We start from the raw sequence: 20,355 nt of genomic DNA on the forward strand, positions 1-20,355 counted from the left end.
CGTACTTATTACTATTGAGTTAAGGTGCATGACAGTTGCCACTAATGTGCAGTATACTGTACCTAAGTATAAACGTGATAAGTGTAAACTTTCACGTATTTTATTAATGTGAAATGTGATTACAAATTCAACTTTTTACTTCGTGTTTCTAGTCTTAAAAAATTGGATAAAAATCTTCTTCGGCTTACTTAGGATCCCTGTCCTCAACTTGCTTCAGTACTGTGAAGAAAGTGTATGAAGCTTTTATTATCTGAAACAAAATAATCACCGATGACCACATCACACTATTTACACGATACACTATAATACATAATTCAAGAATTTATTTCAAAATTTCTTGTTAATGTTCTTTTTTATACGAGTAAACTAGACTAACCGAGGTAAAACAAGCGAGTGACAGCGTGGTGATGCCGCCGGCAGTGAGTATGAGAGCGCGACGCGTGCGCACCATCACGATTAGCAGAGTACGACGCAAGCGCACTGAACACTGGTACCACGGACACTCGTAGGCCGCTCCCGCTATTTCTGAACTCTAGAGGCAAGAAGTAAGTATTAAGTAGGATAAAGGGATGTTAGACGAGAGAGTGCTCTTGCGTTTGCGCGTATGTTTGAGCACTGTAATATATCCTGCGCATCTGACTGCTTCCGTATAATGGACCCCGATTTGGCGAAGACTAGTGGCGATAGGTTGAGGTAGAGAGGTTCGGGCTGATGCAACCTGAGCTTTGTCTGAGACCTGCACACTAGCGGCTCTGGGGGTGTGAGTACATGCCGTGGTCGTTTTCTCTTTGAGCTGGGGGGACAGAGGGAATCCGGCAGCACCCAGAGCGACAAAGCAGCCCTTTTTAGGGGAGCACTGCTTTCCTTGCTCAGCCTGGGAGGGGGCTAGAAAAGGTGCCCTAAAAAAATGCACACCCCAAACACTCTTTGGATAGCAGTAACCACGGCTGCTTCCGCATCTTTTTATTCGTGGTCGACACAACAACAGTAATAAACGTAAAACACCTTTACTGACTTTTGGTGCATGGAATGTTCGCACCCTTCTCGACCGCGAGACAAACGCCTGCCCAGAACGGAAAACAGCCATAGTTGCTCGAGAACTCCGCCGCTACAACATTGATATAGCTGCTGTAAGCGAAACCCACCTTGCCGATGAGGGCGAGCTAGTCGAGCATGGCGGTGGCTACACTTTCTACTGGAAGGGCACTGCTGCAACAGAACCAAGAAGGTCGGGAGTTGGTTTTGTGATCAAGAATAATCTTGTGAAGACACTTCAAGAATGTCCAATCCACATCTCGGACCGTATAACCACATTGCGCCTTCACTTAGACGGTGACAATTTCCTTAATGTTATCAGTGTCTATGCACCGACGCTAGGTAGTTCTGACGACATCAAGGATAAATTTTATGAAGAACTTACACAATGTCTCCATAAAATACCGAACAGAGAAAAGATTCTCTTGTTAGGGGACTTCAATGCTAGAGTTGGTCAAGATTATGAAGCGTGGCCTAAAGTTTTGGGTAGACATGGGGTAGGCAACATCAACTCTAATGGCCAGTTGCTGCTTAGTTTATGTGCTCAATTTCAACTTGCAATCACAAACACCATGTTTCGCCTTGCTGCTAAGCACAAAACTACGTGAATGCACCCACGTTCTAAGCACTGGCACCTCATTGACTATGCCATCACGAGGCAGCGAGACATCTCTCAGGTCCTAGTCACTCGTGTTATGCGCGGTGCTCATTGCTGGACGGACCATAGACTAATTGTCACCAAACTGCGTCTTTGCCTTCGGCGACCATTCAGGGCTAGCAGGAAAAAGCCTCAGAACATAAACATTGAGAAACTCAAACATCCGGGACCCCGAAGCAAATACGCTGAAACGCTGGCATGTGATATATACTCTCATCAAAATACCGGTGATATTGATGCAGACTGGAACGCTTTATCGTCGTCCATTCTTGACGTAGCCATTAACACCATAGGGCTAAAAAATAAACGCAAGCAAGACTGGTTTGATGAGAACGACGAAGTTCTTTCTAAAGCTATTGCCAAACACCGAGACCTTCTCAGGCGCAGTAATAACAGCGCACTTATAAGAGAGAGTGACCGTGAGTTGCGTAAACTCACGAGACACACTAAAGATAAATGGTGGCAAGACAAGGCTCAATACATCCAGTCGCTTGCTGATAGTAATCAGCTCGGTGATTTCTATAGCGACATTCGCAATCTCCTGGGTACCACCAACTTCATAAAGGTACCACTGAAGTTGCTGGATGGTAAAAGTCTGCTGAAAAGCAAAAATGAAGTGTTAGATCGTTGGGCAGAACACTTCAATAATCTACTTAATGTAGATCGAACAGCCGATCTACACTACATAGACAGTTTGCCTCAACTTCAAATAGCAGAAGAATTGGATGATGCCTTGTCTAAACATGAGGTGCTTTGTGCCATCAAACAACAGCAAAATCAGCGTGCGGTTGGCCTAGACCTTATACCAGGTGAGCTTCTGAAGTACGGCGGCGAGGAACTGCATTCGCGCGTCTGGGAAATGTTTGTGCTTATGTGGGAGAAAGAACAAGTCCCTGAAACTTTTAAGTTATCACGCGTCAGGGCTCTCTATAAGAACAAAGGCGACCGGTCGGAATGTGGTTCTTACCGCGGTATTTCACTGCTCTCTGTCTCTGGAAAAGTCTTCGCCAGAGTACTTCTAAACCGCCTCAGGAACCTCTCTGAAAAGATTCTGCCGGAAACCCAATTTGGTTTCAGACCAGACAGAGGAACTTGTGAGGCAATATTCGCAGTCCGTCAACTCCAGGAAAAAAGTAGAGAGCAGGGACAGCACTTGTATCTCTGCTTTATTGATCTGGAAAAAGCCTTTGACTGCGTCCCTCGCGAGGCCCTCTGGAAGGTACTGAGAAAGTTGGGGTGTACAGAGAAGTTCATAAGACTCCTGCGACTCCTGCACGATGACATGCAATGTTGTGTAGCGGTTGAAGATGACCAATCGAGCTTCTTCTCCGTCACCTGTGGAGTGAAGCAAGGTTGTGTCCTGGCTCCCACATTGTTTGCATTATATTTCGCAGTTGTAGTCCGGGAAGTATTGAATTCTTCTCCTGAAGGAGTTCGTATTCGTTATCGGACTGACGGCAAACTTTTCAACCTGAATAGACTCAAGGCGACCACAAAGGTGTCCTATGCACATATACAGGACATTATGTATGCAGATGACCTCTGTTTCGTGGCTGAATCCCCTGAAGTCCTGCAACAGCTAGTCACGAACCTTCACAAGCAGTGCTGTACATTTGGTCTAAAAATCAGCATCAAAAAGACAGAAGTAATGTCTTCAGATAATCACGGACGTCAAGAACTGACCATTATGCTTGGTGAAGATGTCCTGAAGCAGGTCGATAAATTTCGATATTTGGGGAGCACTATAACAGCAAAGTGCGACCTTGACGCCGAAATCAATAGCAGAATTGGTGCTGCAGCCGCTGCTTTCGGCAAATTCGACAAGAAGGTCTTCAGCTCCCATGACCTAAAGATATCCACAAAGGTTTCTGTGTATATGGCAGTTGTGTTGCCTTGTATACTCTACTCAGCGGAAACATGGACACCGTACCGACGCCACATCAAGCAACTAGACCGCTTCCACCTCAAATGTCTGCGCAAAATATTAAATATCCGTTGGTTTGATCGTGTGCGTAACACAGAAGTGTTGAGGAAAGCCAATGTAGGTGGCATTGAAGCATACCTCATGAGGAGACAGCTTCGTTGGTGCGGGCATGTACTGCGCATGCCGGATACTAGAGTGGCCAAGCGCATCCTCTACTCCGAGTTGCAGGAGGGCAAGCGGAAACGTGGCGGACAGCTGCTGCGATACAAGGATGTGCTGAAGCGTCACATGAAAAGCTGTTCCATTGACCCGTCTCAGTGGGAGAATCTGGCATCCAACCGCAGAGACTGGAGAAGCCGCGTTAAAGCCAAAGTCTTTGACTTTGAAGCACGCCGACTTTCTGAGTTGGATGCCAAACGAGATGAGTTGAAAGCTCGACCACCTGTAGCTATCAACTACAACTTTGTGGCTGGTACCCTGACATGTCCGCAGTGTGCGCGGACTTTCACGCACAAAATTGGATACTCCAGCCACATGAGAGCACACGCACGCCATTAGGGTCGAAGTGGTCGCCGTTGCCGAAATCGGCGTGGAAGATTATTATTAATTATTCATTTTGAATTAAATAAGCAGTGGGTTAAAAGTTGAGGTTCAAAAGTAGTGTACATCAAAGAAGATTTAAAAACATAATTCAAATGCTTTATTCTTAAATTTTTATAACCTTTTTTTTTAAATAAGCTCATAATCACCTTCTGTAATTGACTCTGGGCAATTGCTATACTTTTGAACCAAGGCCAATTTCGTTCTACATACCTCTTCAAGGAGCTGGTTTCCTTGATAGCAGTAGAGAAACACTTGCATTATCATGCAAAGCAGGTAAGCCACCATCGGAATAGAGCGGAACCAATTTCTGTTGTTTAGTTCCTGTTAAAAATATAGTAAATATGTACATAGTTGGGAAAAGACTAGTCAGATGATAAGAAGAAGTTACACAAATACAAATTGAAGTTTACTTTGACTTATCGGTCTTAAATATTGTAAGATTGATCAAGATTAGGAAAACGACAAGATGTTACCCAAATGCTCATCTCAATATCAAACTGAATACTAAACGACTCTTTGTGTTACAAAGTTTTATTTTTTCAGCTTATCGTATACCAGAGGATATGTGAAATTTTCAAAACGAACAAAAGTATATTTTTCTCTCACGTAGTCGTCTACTACTCTCATCATTGGCTTCTATCAAAAATATTGAAGATATTTTACCATAGCCAGTTGATAAGCCGTGACGCATATAATGACACCAGACACAGCAAACTGCGCCAGTATGGGCAAAGAGAAGCAGTGCTGTATCTGTCTGGCAGCTTTCAATGCGGCTTCATGTTTAACGATGCACTGGGACAAACGGGTATGTACTGTCTTTTCGTCTTTGGGTGATATGAGTTGCTGTGGAATAGATATTTATAAACAGTTAAACTTCTGAAGTTATTTTGAGTATTCGGTTGTTTAATTCATGACCCATCATCCTTCATGTTAATATCCACATCCTCGTCTACTACAGTTATTCTGGAATCCATTATTTCTGTAAACTAATTTTCTATAGTTTTTCAAAATACTTTCTCAGTTTTCTACAGTACCTTATCGGGCAAAGGAATTCCTTCACACAACGTCCTGAGAGACAATGCCACAAGTCGCAGCCTGCAACGGCAGACTGCTATCAATGACGTCACCAAAGTATCCAGGCATACATTTACTAACGCAGCTGCAGTCACTGATGAACTCTACAATAAATATAGAATTCAAGCAGTACGCGAAATATTGGACATTTAAAATGTTTACCATAATAATCTATTAAGAAACTGACTACAAACTGCTAACAAGGATTGAGTTAAAGACAAAGATGAAAACTGTGGATACCTGGTTGAAGTATGTAAGTTCGTAGGCAGGTGATTTAGAAGCATCATATGGGTACCTGAGAATAAATAGAACGCATATGAGATTGTATAATAATAAATAAGCTTGTAATTTTGTGAAAGCAATACCTCTACAATTTTATCATTATAAACTGAATACTCACCAAGCTCTAAGAGGCAGTTGGTTTTTCTCAGCACTGGCTGCCCAGCCAAACACTGTCACACCTGATAGCAGGGTATATAGACACATACTCCTGGTTGTTTCAGCATTGCAACTGTTTAAATGAGAATAAACTATATTTTAACAACTCCTTCATGAAAAAAATAATAATAAATGTACAGTTTTGGTAAGAGGTATATCCATCAGAAAATTTAATACAGTCTTCTGCTAAGGACATATGTACGTTTGTTCTTTGCACTTGTGGCCTACAAGTTACTTTAACCCAGTCAGCATCAAGCGAAGCTTGGGTCTCAAGTAGAAAAATATCTTATCGTACCTTTTAATGACTTCTACACCCAAGTTCCTATCCTCAGCCAACAGATCAGCATCAGCCGCATCAATGATCTCCTGAATCTCACGAGACCTCACCACCACGTTGATGATCTTCGTGGCAAAGGCCAAGTTGGTGAACAGCAGAAATGACGCACTAATCATGAGTGCTATGTCACCCCATATTTCAAACATGGCCCCTGCTTGGGCTATTATGATACCACCTAAAATATGATAAAGGTAAGCATTTTCTAAAATTTTTGGCATAGCCACTTCGCATTAGGGGAGTGAACCTCCGTGCGCCAGCTTAACTCTAGCAGGAATATCTTAGCAGTACAGTGACAAGGGTAGCTTGAAAAGAGCCACAGAAATGAAGCTACACTTTTAACCCATGAACTTTACCCTATATCTAGAAAAAAAAATCTATGCTTCATTTCAGACCAAATTTTTTTGACTAAAAATGGTCTGTCCGTAATAATTTTCAAGAGCTGATTTCGCTGTAACTCACCCACTACATACATAAAAGACGAAAAACAATAGACCCATAGCGCAAATCGCAAAACTCTTCCCTCCTGAGGGGGTGTGAGAAACCCAGCGAATTTGAGCACAGTCAGACAAAACTGCAATGTACTATTGACATTCTTCACCATCAACCCCATGATTTGTTGACAAACCTACTGTTTGAGGACAAATAAGTTTGTCCAATCGATCTGATAAAAAGAAATAGGCATTTTTATGTTGACGACATTACAATAGGCAGGATTTGATAACATTTTTGATATTTTAAATTGGTGAAATGGGTGTGGATTATTAATCTTTACAGCCAAATAAAACTACAGTTAATTGGGTCTTGTAAAGGATATATCCTGAGCAATTCATATAATTCTGTTTGCTGTGCGTTATCGCATGACTATCGCGTGTCGATGCGTTATCGGTACGTTGCATTATGCGTGTTTAATACAATGTTAATTAAAGTACTTAAAATGGTTCACCATATAGGGGTACAAGTGGTACTGCAAAACAGCGTTTTTTTTAGATAATTTCACTATGGGTTGGAAAACAGATTACATAAAAGGACAATCGTCAAATAAATATTGTCTATAAGCAAAACGAAACGTCTCTTGTTTAAGAAATTCGTTTCATAAATTGCTGCTGCAGAACTAATAAAATGTTTGTAACTTCTGTATATGGGCGTCTATTAACCGTACAAGTTGCCGTTTCAGGGGAAAAATATAGCTTTTTCAGCGACATTACTTGTTTGTTTCAATTGAGTCATTAGATTTAATAACGTGTCGGTATTTAGTAAATGTTGGTGGCAATTAAAGTAGCCATAATTTACAATTTTTGGTTCAATCTGGGCTGTGTCTGTGTCCAACGTGCTATTAATTTTAGTGAAAACACAGACTTGACACAGACACTTTAAAATCGTTTACTTTATTTTGTTAATTATTTTGATCATTACTTTAAAATACTGTTACAAACACACTGTTCATTAAAAGTACTATGCTCATTTTTTTATAACGAAATGTTTCATGAACGAAAGCTGTATTAAAATAAAACTTTGTATAAATTGGACAATAACTTCAGAAAACATATATTTTGTAACGAAAATGTTATCCACCCAAGTTGACATTTCCCACAGCTAATTATTAACATAACATACGCTAAACATAATTATGTAATTAAACTCTGCACCCCACACTTAAACGTTCTAATGACACGCAATCAGTGCAACTTAATTAATGCTAAGTGTTACTGTGAACCTGTCGTGTTTACATTTCTTATTTGTTGTGTAAATAAAAGTTGATTTAAAAGCTTTACCGTCTTACCACAAAAACTTTTAAACGTCAGTTTATGCCTTGTCTAAAAAAATGTCAAATTATGACGTTGACATATGGTTCATTTTGCAGCCAAAATTTTATTAAACAAGCGTAAAACAGGGTTTAAAGTTTTTGTAGTAAGGCCCTTATTGTTTAAATAAACTTCCTAATATTTGGTGTGTTTACACCACCAAACGTGTGATACGCTTAATTATTATTGGGAACAAATATAATGACCACCATAAAATGCTTTGATACCTTAGTAAATGATCACCAACTCTTGATGACCAAATTAATGTATTATTTTTGCCTAAATAAGTCACTGTGATAGCCATAAAATGTAGGCTTATTGTTGGAACTCCTTGAGAAAATGCACTTTTTGAGATTCGAACAATATTATTTTTTACTACTGACGTGTGTCATTGATTTTCACCTTACATGAAAATTATCTCTGCAAACAAACGTTTTTTATTATTTTCCATTCCTATTTATCATAGTCATCAAGTTAATTCTTCTAAAGGTTATGGCCCTTTCCACTAAATTCACCATCAAGAACCTCTGTGGTCTAGATGACTATTCTACGTGGAAGTTCGCAATCAAAATGATTTTGATAAAAGAAAAGTTATTCGCATTCACCAGTAAGTACCCTGATTCCAATAACTCTACGGACATCGAGAAGGATCAAGAAGCACTGGCTTTGATTTGTTTGCATGTTGAGCCTACATTATATGCTTACGTGCAGGATTCGAAGCATGCCAAGGATGCTTGGGATAGCTTGGCGAAAGCGTTTGAGGACAAAGGCGTTAATCGCAGGATTACCCTCATGAACGCATTGCTAGATGAGAAGCTAGACAATCATTCATCAATGCATCAGTATGTTGCTGCAGTTATGTCTCTTGCGCAGAAGCTGAAAGATATTGCCACCGGATTTGACGATGATCTTGTAGCCGTCGTGTTACTGAGAGGACTACCTGAAGAGTATCGGCCCATGCGTATGGCACTGGAACATTCTGGTATGAAACTCACATCGGAAAACGTACGGCAGAAACTACTACAAGAAGATTCACGTCAAGGTAGTACATCGTCTTCAGCGGACTCTGCATTGGCTGTGACTAAGAGTAAGAAACGGATCGGGAATAATGATAAACTGAAATGCTTCAAGTGTGGAAAGAAAGGACATAAGAAGCCGGACTGTCCTGAAGGAAGGATAGCAGGTGCGACCTCCAAATCGAAGGACGTCGTGAGCCTGTCTTCATTCAGCACCGGGAACTCCTTCGATCCGTCGGAGTGGTACATCGACAGCGGGGCTTCAAGACATATGTCATTTAATAAGCATTGGTTTCAAAATTTGGTTGTGAATGTTGAGATGAATAACGTGAGATGTGCGAATGATGATAAGATGGAATGCGCGGGTCAGGGTGACATCATGGTGAGCATGAAAGGATGTATGTTTGCTGTGAGGGATGTCATGTATATACCTAGTCTGCGTGTCAATCTGTTATCAGTTTCCAGGTTAGTAGAAAATGGATGGAAGGTTAGTTTTGACAGAGATGGATGTAAGCTAATTCACAGTTTAGTTCCAGGTCATTTCAAAGGTAAGCTTTTGGCTGCCGCAAGTGAAGTCTCGGGAATCTATAAGCTTGAAGGTTGTCAAGTGGTTGTAGATGGGGCTGCGTTGGCGTCAGTGCAAGCAGGTAATCCTTTGATGTTATGGCACCGGCGGCTTGGACACGTAAATGAACGGGATTTACGTAAGCTTCCGGGTATGGATTATGGAAAAAGCGTAATGGAACCTTGTGTCGCTTGTATTAAGGGGAAGGCACATCGATTACCATTTCCAGTAGGTGAGGCTTACAGGGCAGTCGACAGACTGCAATTGATTCACATTGATATCTGTGGTCCTATGCCTGAACCGTCGTACGGTGGATCTCGTTACATGCTACTTATTTTAGATGATTATACACGTAAGTCATTTGTGTTTTTCCTAAAATCAAAGGATCAGGTTTTTAATCATTTTAAAATATTTTTAGCATCAGTAGAGGTTGAAACCGGGTTGAAGGTAAAGTGCATACGCACGGACAATGGAACAGAATTTGTGAACAAGAAGTTCAATGGGTTTCTACGTCAGAAGGGTATAAAACATCAGTTAACTGTTCCCTACACTCCAGAGCAGAACGGCGTAGTGGAGCGAGCTAATCGCACTATTGTTGAAATGGCTCGTGCTATGTTGGAGGAAAAAGGTTTGACTATGAGATTGTGGGCGGAGGCGTGTAACACTGCGGTTTACACGAAGAACAGACTGCCACACAGTGGTAACCATGGCAAGATTCCTGAGGAGTTGTGGACAGGGAAGGCGCAGTCATTAGATCATTTCAGAGTTTTTGGAACGAAGGCGTTCGTGCACGTGCCAAAGGAAACTCGGAAGAAATGGAGCCCTAAAGCGGTAGAACATATTTTTGTAGGTTACTGCGAAGAAACCAAAGGTTATCGTTTCATAAATCCCAGTAATCCACGCATCATTGTTAGAGCACGGGATGTAGTTTTCTTAGAAGATTCTACAGCAGCGATTTCAGGGAAACCTAGTCAGCTTATTAATAGCGATGACAAAGGTGCTGAAGTTATATGGGAACTTTCTAGGGTACAAAGCCAGTCAGGTTCATCACCTGCTAGTGCGGAAGCTTCTCAAGAGTTGAGTTCTACAGATGAAGCTGAAGTATACGAAGATGCGGAGGTGGAGTCAGGAGAAACGGGTGATAGTGGAGCAGACAATGTCGTGGTGGACAATGTTGAAGTTGAAGAGACCGTTGATAGAGAAGAATCAAGTGAAGGTGAATGTCGTTATCCTCTACGTAACAGAATCCGAGATGGAAATCATCATGGACTGGCATGCTGCACAGAAGATGCTGAGCCTTTGACAGTTAAGGAAGCCTTGAGTCGTAAAGACAAGGATAACTGGAAGGAAGCCATGAAGAAAGAGATGGATTCTATGTACGAAAATAGAGTCTGGAAGCTCGTTGACAAGCCACCTGGAGCTAAAATCGTAGGAAACAAGTGGATCCTCAAGTATAAGTTCGATGCAGATGGTAACAAGACCTATAAAGCTCGGCTTGTGGCGAAGGGTTTTACTCAGTCCTACGGTGTTGACTACTTCGAAACTTATTCACCGGTCGTGAGAAGATCAACTGTTAGACTGCTGCTATCATTGGCTGTTGAAAAGGATTTATTCATCAGTCACTTCGATGTGAACACCGCCTTTCTCAACGGTGATTTACACGAAAGAGTTTATATGCGGCAGCCGGAGGGTTGCATAGACGAGAACTCGAAGGAAAAAGTTTGCTTACTAGAAAAAGCGATATACGGCCTCAAACAAGCTTCTCGGTCATGGAATGAAAAAGTAAATGAAGTGCTATTGTCTTTGAACTTCAAACGCTGTGACTTTGACAACTGTCTTTACAAAAATAATAATTTTTATATTGCTTTATATGTCGATGATTTTTTATTATTTTACAAAGACAAACGGCAGAAGGAAGTTTTATTAGACAATCTTCGAAAACATTTCAGCATAAAAGATTTAGGGGAAGCACGACAAGTATTGGGAATGCTTTTATCTAGAACGCCTACCGGTATATATTTGAATCAAGAGAGATTAATTTCAAAAATCTTGGATGAATATGGTATGGCTGACTGCAAAACAGTGAAAACTCCTATGGAGATGGATTTCCATAAAGCCTTGGCGGAAGGGGAAGGAGGTAAGCTCTTGTCCTGCCAAGACTCTCGTCGGTTTCAAGCGCTGATAGGGTCGCTAAATTATTTGGCCTGTAACACACGCCCGGATATATCAGCTGCTGTAAATTTTTTGGCGCAATACAATTCCTGTTGTGAGGAGCGTCATTGGAAAGCAGCAAAACACGTATTAAGGTACCTTAAGGGTACAAAGGATTTGTCCTTAGTATTTCCCAAGTCGCCAGTGCATGACATAACGGGATTCGTTGATGCTGACTGGGGAGGAAATATAAAAGATCGCAAGTCATTTTCTGGTTTTATATTTAGGTGCGGCAAATGCTTAATTAATTGGGAATGCCGCAAACAAACCTGCGTAGCATTGTCGTCTACGGAAGCGGAGTACATCGCTCTCTCGGAGGCAACGAAGGAGGCAGTACACTTGCGTCAGCTAAATGCTTTCATACGAGGTGAACCGTTAGTGACCATTTGCATTTTTGTGGACAACCAGAGTGCCATAAAGCTTGCCTACAATCCTGTGGCACACAGACGAACAAAACACATTGATATAAGGGCGCACTATGTCAGAGATTGCATTGTAACGAAAGTTGTATGTTTGGATTATGTGTGTTCGACAAGTAACCCTGCGGATGCTCTGACTAAGCCCTTGGGTCGTGTAGTGTTTAATAGATGTGTGCGTGAGTTGAGTTTGGGTATGTGTGGTAAGGTGTGATGAATGTGATGTCTGGATATTAAAAAATCGTTGTTTGAGGGGAAGTGTTGGAACTCCTTGAGAAAATGCACTTTTTGAGATTCGAACAATATTATTTTTTACTACTGACGTGTGTCATTGATTTTCACCTTACATGAAAATTATCTCTGCAAACAAACGTTTTTTATTATTTTCCATTCCTATTTATCATAGTCATCAAGTTAATTCTTCTAAACTTATTACCAAATAAAGTATTATGATGCCATATTAAGTTTTGTGTCCGGCTTGCAATGCATGCGTGAGTGTCAGTATGACGAGTGACAGGGGAAAATGGAAGAAAATGACATATTGCGCCGACCCCAAGTAAAATTGGGAACAGGGCAGGAGAAAGAAGAAGAATGTGTTTCTCAATACACTCCCTCGAAAACACACTCTTATCGCACTGTTTAGAGGCATGCAACGCAATAGACAATTTTCCACCTTAGAGCAGGAAAAAGGTCCCCATAATGTTATTACATTTATTGTATCAGGCCGAACTGATTTTTTTGGAGTCAATTTACTTAAACAGGATAGCAAGATGTAAAAACTTTGGTTATCATTTTATATTAAAACGCTGGTATAATTTTGATGATCATTCACTACTTTTGGTGATCATTTACTACTTTTGGGGTAACAATGATTTATTTGGACTCATTTTGCTTAAATAGGATAGCAGAATGTAAAAACTTTGGTTATCATTTTACTTTAAAATGGTGGTTTAATTTTGGTGATCATTTACTATTTTTGGCTTGCGCATGATTTATTTTGGAGTAATTTCACTTAAATAGGATGGCAAAGTGTTAAAACTTTGGTTATCATTTTACATTAAAATGCGAGTTTCATTTTGGTGATCATTTACTATTTTTGTCTGCTATTTGTTACTATTTCTGGTGATCAGTTAAACATAAGCCATTATTATTGAACTACGAATAACATTAATAAATAAATGAAAAAGCCCTTTATTTCTAGTTATGATTAAGATGTGTATTCTTAAACTACACGATTGTTTATTCAGACAAGAATTTCTAACGTTAAACGTTTTGTTGAGAAAGACAATTTCTAATACATATCTACTACCTATGCAGAAAACGTTGATATTACTCTTCAATGACTTGTTGTAACAGAGTGAAAAGGGAGTACGAAGCTTTGATAATCTGAAAACAATAAAAAAATTAATAATATTTTTATATGGAAATACCATCTGACCTACGATACTACTTCTACTTGATTGAAAAATCTGTAGGTGAAATTCCTAACACACAGTTTGCAGCACAAATGTTTCTTCTGTTTAACTCAAACATAATCAGAAACATTTGTGCCTAGCACCCTTTTGTTATAATATTGGAAAACTTGTCAACAAATGTTTTCGAAACATTTGGTGGTTGAATTCCACCCTTAGCACAACTCACAGCCATAAAAGAAGCGAGTGACAGTGTAGTGAAGCCGCCGGCAGTGAGTCTGAGCGCGCGACGCGTGCGCACCATCACGATGAGCAAACCTCTGCGTACGCGCACCGAGCACTTGTACCACGGACACTCGTATGCTGCACCCGCTATCTCTGAACTCTAGGAGAAATAGATTAATAATAAGAAATAGAATAGTTAAGTAACAACCTTTAATGTGGTCCAAAGAACCGGCCAAATGCGAATCGGACTCACGAATGAAAGTTCCGTACTATTAAAGAATCGTAAATAACAAAAGAATTCCTATGTTTACTGTATGGAAGCCTCCTCTTTATTTTATTCTAGTTTTTAACCGACTTCCCAAAAAGGAGGAGGTTATCAATTCGGCCGGTATATTTTTTTTTTTTTTTTTTTCTATGTATGTACATCGATTACTCCGAGGTTTATAGACCGATTTACGTGATTCTTTTTTTGTTCGACTCGGAATAGCTGCCAGTTGGTCCCATAGTCATCAGGTCAGGATCTGATGATGGAAACCCTGAGAAATCGAGGGCAACCTTCGAAAGTTGTAGGCATACATAGGGTAAAAACTTGACACTCAGGTGTACGCCTAAAAGCACTATTCAACAGTGAAGATTTGGAGCTGATCTGATGATGGAAACCAGAGAGGGTCGAGGGAACTCGACAACTGAATATGTAAACTACCTCGTGTTTGGGCTTAAATTATTTGTATTGACAAGACCTTTGCAACAGTGAAGGTTTGGAGCTGACCTGATGATGGAGACCAGAGAAAGTCGAGGGAACTCGACAACTGAATATGTAAAATACCTCGTATTTGGACTTATATTCTTTGTATTGATGAGAACTTCCCACTTGCATGGATAGTGACAACTATTCGTATCACTGAAAAGCTTTAAATAAAAAACTTTTTTACAAAAAAATTAAACCGACTTCCCAAGACACTAAAAAGCAAAAAAAAAACTATTTTTAGGTGCATCGGCCTAGAAGTCGGTGGCAAAATTAACTTAGTAACATCCATAAGACACCGACTTCTAGGCCGATGCACCTAAAAATAGTTTTTTTTTTGCTTTTTAGTGTCTTGGGAAGTCGGTTTAATTTTTTTGTAAAAAAGTTTTTTTTAGTATCGGTTGTCATAAAGGCAGCGGTATTTCTATCACGGTTCATAAGATACAACCTGGTGGAAAACGGATGGACAGACGGTTAGCGAAATCTAAGCAATAGTGTTCTGTTTTACCCATTGGGTACGGAACCCTTTCAAAGATTGCTTTTATTGTACTAGACAAAAACTCTGTAATATACTTTTGAACATATTAGTAAGAATGAAGATACTAACTTCTTCAGAAAGCTGGTTGCCTTGGTAACAGTAGATGAACACTTGGAACGTCATGTTCAGCAGATAGGTGCCCATCGACAGCAGACGCACCATATTGTCCGAATGCCCCATCTGCAATAAAGTAAAATTAATCGTACACCAATTGATAAAGTAGTACGATACAAAATTATGGCTAAAATTAATGTAGAATTCTGAGCTACGTACTCCTCTTATGTTTTCCTCTTATGTACTCTTTTATGTAATCTCTTATGTACTCTCTTATGTACTCATCTTATGTACTCCCCACATGTACTCCTCTTATGTACTCCCCTTATGTACCCTCTTATGGACTCTCTTATGTACTCATCTTATGTACTCTCTTATGTATTTTTCTTATACACTCTCTTATGTACTCTCTTATGTACTCTCTTATGTACTCCCCTTATGTACTTACATAATTCTCTCTTATACTTCTGTTATGTACTCCTCTTATGTACCCTCTAATGTGATCTGTTGATTTGCTTACCAGACATAATAATATGTTGTTTACATTAGCTCAATATATCTATGTTAATCCTATCTCTCTTATGTACTCTCTTATATACTATCTAATGTACTCTCTTATGTACCCTCTTATGGACTCTCCTATGTACTCATCTTATGTACTCTCTTATGTATTCTTCTTATGTACTCTCTTATGTACTCTCTTATGTACTACCCTATGTACTCCTCTTATGTACTGTCTTATGTACTCTCCTATGTACTCTCCTATGTACTCTCCTATGTACTCTCTTATGTACTCCCACATGTACTCCTCTTATGTACTCCCCTTATGTACCCTATAATATACTCTCTTATGTACTCCCCTATGTACTCCTCTTATGTACTGTCTTATGTACTCTCCTATGAACTCTCCTATGTACTCTCTTATGTACTCCCCACATGTACTCCTCTTATGTACTCCCCTTATGTACCCTATAATGTACTCATCTTATGTACTCTCTTATTTACTCTCTGATGTACTCTCTTATGTACTCTCTTATGCACTCTCTTATGTACTCTCTTATGTACTCTCTAATGTACTCTCTTATGTACTCTCCTATGTACTCTCCTATGTACTCACCTATGAACTCCTATCACAGCCATCACTATTAAGCAAAACAACACATAGAATATTAAGAACTGCCGTAATAGGAAACTGTTTTTGTCAAAGGGTTTACCTATGTATAGTCAAAGAAAATTATATTTACTCTGAAGTGAGGTGGTGTTAAGTTCATCATAAAATATGTACTTACAGACAATTGAAAAGCAGTAGCACATATGATGATGAGGGAAACCGTCAGCTGCGCGAAGGTCGGTTCAGAGAAGCATTCCTGCAGCTCCTTACCCACGTCCAAAGCCTTCTGATGTTGCTCCACGCAGGACCCCAGCCGAAGACACAGAGTCTTCTCTTGTTCAGAAGTGAACGTGTACTGTGATGAAATAAAATATTTGACAAAAATAAATGACTTCGACAGTAAATCTAAATCCGAAATATATTGTTGAAAACTGCATCAAAATCAGTTCAGCCAAAACTGTGATAATTGCGCATAAACATGTTTCATACAAGTGTCATTTTATTATACTTTTTTTATTTATTTAAAAATATTTCTTGCACATACAGTACAATGGCGGACATGACGCCTTAGGCGTTCTCTACTAGTCTACCTTTGGTTGACGGAGGGGAAGCGTCTGTAGGTGCAAAAAAAGTATGAAACATATATCTACTTACATATAAATTAATAATATTTGCTTATTTTTATTTTTAGATAAATCTGCAGTACCTTTGAATTGAAAGAGGCGCCATCTATTGATAGAGTATCAAAACTATAAAACTCGGTGCTGAATGCGTAGCGCGGCCCACAGTATTTGTAGACACGCCTACGAGACAAACCTACGACGCTACTGCGCGTGACTAAATTGTTGTGAACTAATAACGCCAGTATAGGGACACAGAGGGCATAGTCAAACCTTGGAAAAACAGCATCTACTTTATTATACATTGTACCCACACATAGCGAACCTATATCGACTGAATACTACTCATTTATTTTACTCACACGGCTTCGCCCGCATGGTATATTAATAAAAGTATGTATTAATCTAGCTAGGGTATCACCTATCTACAGCCAAATTTCAACAAACCGTTTTTGCGTGAAAGAATAGCACACAGCATATTCATTAAGAAGTGAGGACAAGGAAAAAAATAATTTAGTCTTTTGTTTGGTACATACAGCACATCAATCAGAGCGTCATATACTTACCAATATCAAAATTGGATACCTAGAACCTTTACCCAATTTTCTTTAACCTTACCGCTTCATTCCCCATCCCCTTATCCAGGGTCCTCAAGGCATACCCGAGGAGTCGCAGCCGGCAGCGGCACTGCGCTATCAGGGCTGCCACCAGGGTATCCTTGGCTACATTCAGGTAGGCTGCTATGAGGAGAGCACCCACTTGATGAACGTAGGTCAGCTCGTATGTCGGAGACTTTGTTGTGTCGTATGGGTACCTGAGTTGAGTGATTTACCATATTAGTTAAATTCATTCGTGATTCTTTTAAGTTAGAATTATTAGTGTTGTAACTATTACATATAGATTAATGTAATTAACTACATAGATTTTAACAAAGTTTTAGGTACTTAATATTATTTACTAACGCCTTTGTCTTTTTTGACTTTGACTAAGATTCAAAAACTATAATCTATCTAAGAATTATATTATTATTATTTCTTCACGACTGCTTATTGATACTGGGAAAAAGAAATGTCGCAGCAAACAGCTGAGATGGCAAAGATATGGTTTATGTTCCAAAACATTTGAAATTAAGTACGAAGTTTTCATTTTAAGTCTACACTAATCACTATGGATAGAGAAAGCCGACCGCTTTTGGAGGCAAATTAATAAACGTCCGATACGACAATTATGATTATTTTAATGTGTGCACTACCATACACCAACATAGCAATGAAACTATCGGCCATCAAAAAATTTCCGTCATAGGAGTTCTAATATGCTTCTTATTAACGTCAGTATCAGAACGTGTAATGGATTAGTTATAAAAATTAACAATCTTAAATACACTTGGTACTTTCTAGTTGTCCTATAACACGGAGTCCTATAAATATTAGATTGTTAACTTATAGTACATCGTTTAATGGTAGTCTCACCAGGCCCTCAGAGGTAGTTGGTGTGGCTCCGCGCTGGTGGCCCAACCAAGACTAGTGATTAGAGTGAGCGAGAAATACAGGATCTGAAGTACTATCATTTCCCGATTACAGCTGAAACAAAACACAACCTAATATTTTACTTTGTAAGTCAACAAAATAACATCGAAAGTCTTTAAAAATATGCGTATGGTTTTTGGTTGCATAATCTTCCATCATTGATTAAATTAAATTCGATATTCTTCGGCAATCATAGGATTACTCAAGGTTACTCATGGTTGCAAATTATTTTGCGAAACAACTAATTGGCGCACGTATTTTTTAATTGATTCAAAATTATGTACGGTAAACAAAAAAGAGAAACAAGACAAAAAAAAACGTATCCTAGGTATAACACTATAAATAAGGACAAGAGTAAAATAAACAATGATTTCATGCATTTTTTTAAGTCAAAACGAGCAAATTCCGTCCTACACTTGACCAGATGCCGACGGCTCGCTGTTTCTACGCCTCTTCTTAATGAAATATTATTATCCTTTACAACTATCAATATTTTTTTGTAATCACTTATAACATAATTAGGACTTTCTTAAGTAAACCTTACTGCACATCGCACAATATTTAACTAAACCGGCCTCAGTTTAACTATATGGGTCTCAATTCAGTTGTAGACATTTTCTACTTACCTTTTAACAATCTCCTTCTCCTCCAAGCTCTGTGCCTGAGACAGTACAGCATCACAGTCATTCACAATCCTCTGTATGCGTTCCTTCCTATAGACGATGTTCACGATCTTGGCAGCCTGTGCCATGTTAGTGAACAGAAGGAAAGCTGTGCTCGTCATCATGGCGATGTCGCCCCAGATCAGGAAGAGATCTACCACTTGGATTATTAGGTAGGTTCCTAGGTAGGATATAAGGTACACAATAATAAGCTTTATAATTTTGTCTAAAGAAAATCACCAGTGGACGTAGCTCTCTTTTGGTAGTTGAAAAATTTTGATTCTATTCTAAATTTACTGCTGTGCTATTGGTAGGTGCACTAAAGCTAGCAAGTATTGAACGCATTTAAAACATAGATATCTTAAACAGCGGGGTTATTTGTAAGTTTCCGGTATTTATAGTAGTTAAACACTAAACTATTTATAAAACGAATACCTATCTAAGGTATTCGTTTTATAAATAGTTTGTCAACGAACAGTCAATGGTTGGGGGACAAAGCTATCTAACTGACACTCTTTAAATCATAAAACAGAATACAAACCAAGTAAAAACATAAACGAAAAGACCGTCAAGCAAGTATACAGCTGCTTTTGCGTCTTCCCCAGATACTCCGGTGCCCAGAACCCGACAAATTGCAGAGCAGTGAGGGATATACTGACAGACATAGTCGCGTTACGAATTAGTACACCCATCTTGAAGACTTTGGACAAAGAATGATGAAGCTCAAATGTCTTGTGGAATATAAAAGCTTAAATCAAAATAATTGTCGCGGGTAATTTGAATTGTTAATTGTGGGTTACAGTGGTTGGGCACTTTTGGTTCGTGATTTAGATAAGGTTTTATCGTGTGGATGCAAGCCTGTAGTTTAAAAAACATCATGCTCTGCTTCACCCTAGGAAACAAACACAAGCATAACAAGTCGCATTTAAGACCATAACCATATAAAAACTGCAAAATAAAATATGTGAAGTAAACTCCTTTGAAATCAATTAAAATTTTAAAAAGCATGGGTTGCACCATTAGCTACACATAACGGATTTATATAACAGAACAATAACCATCCGTAAAATTGCGGCCCATTGGTCAAACCAGCGATTCGACAACTGAAAATTATTTGGTTATCAAAATAATCAAATGGTGTCAAAGTGTAACATAAAATGACAATATTTCATGCACTTCAGCATCCTTCGATGAGACTCTTACAAAATCTCTCAGAAAAAGAAGAAAAGAAAAGGCACACGTAATTTTTTTACACCCAGCTATCCACCTCTGTTACCTTCGCGTTAATTGTCAGTTCACTGTGTGTGGAACCAATGCAAATATAATTAAACCATTATATTCACGTCACCCTATAGTTACCGCTAAACGATTATCGTACAC

General features: G+C 39.3%; 2 protein-coding genes across 2 annotated transcripts; both read right to left on the reverse strand.

Annotated features, from left to right (window-relative positions):
* Window positions 1–184: 184 nt before the first annotated feature.
* Window positions 185–6,679, reverse strand: LOC124637723 (odorant receptor 46a-like). Its single transcript, XM_047174350.1, has 9 exons — window positions 6,529–6,679; window positions 6,028–6,244; window positions 5,695–5,805; window positions 5,535–5,589; window positions 5,255–5,398; window positions 4,884–5,063; window positions 4,431–4,541; window positions 377–532; window positions 185–250 (listed from the first exon to the last, which is right to left on the reverse strand). Exons 1-9 carry the CDS (start codon window positions 6,677–6,679, stop codon window positions 185–187), a joined length of 1,191 nt encoding a protein of 396 aa, XP_047030306.1.
* A 6,685-nt stretch (window positions 6,680–13,364) lies between these two features.
* On the reverse strand, window positions 13,365–19,679 carry LOC124637725 (odorant receptor Or1-like). The gene is made up of 8 exons (XM_047174353.1): window positions 19,517–19,679; window positions 18,940–19,156; window positions 18,257–18,367; window positions 17,403–17,598; window positions 16,343–16,519; window positions 15,069–15,179; window positions 13,721–13,876; window positions 13,365–13,465 (listed from the first exon to the last, which is right to left on the reverse strand). The coding sequence occupies exons 1-8, from the start codon at window positions 19,665–19,667 to the stop codon at window positions 13,409–13,411; spliced, it is 1,176 nt and encodes a 391-aa protein (XP_047030309.1). The 5' UTR covers window positions 19,668–19,679; the 3' UTR covers window positions 13,365–13,408.
* Window positions 19,680–20,355: the final 676 nt, after the last annotated feature.

The sequence above is a fragment of the Helicoverpa zea genome, chromosome 16 (assembly GCF_022581195.2).
Source record: "Helicoverpa zea isolate HzStark_Cry1AcR chromosome 16, ilHelZeax1.1, whole genome shotgun sequence".
NCBI classification, from domain to species: Eukaryota; Metazoa; Arthropoda; class Insecta; order Lepidoptera; family Noctuidae; genus Helicoverpa; species Helicoverpa zea.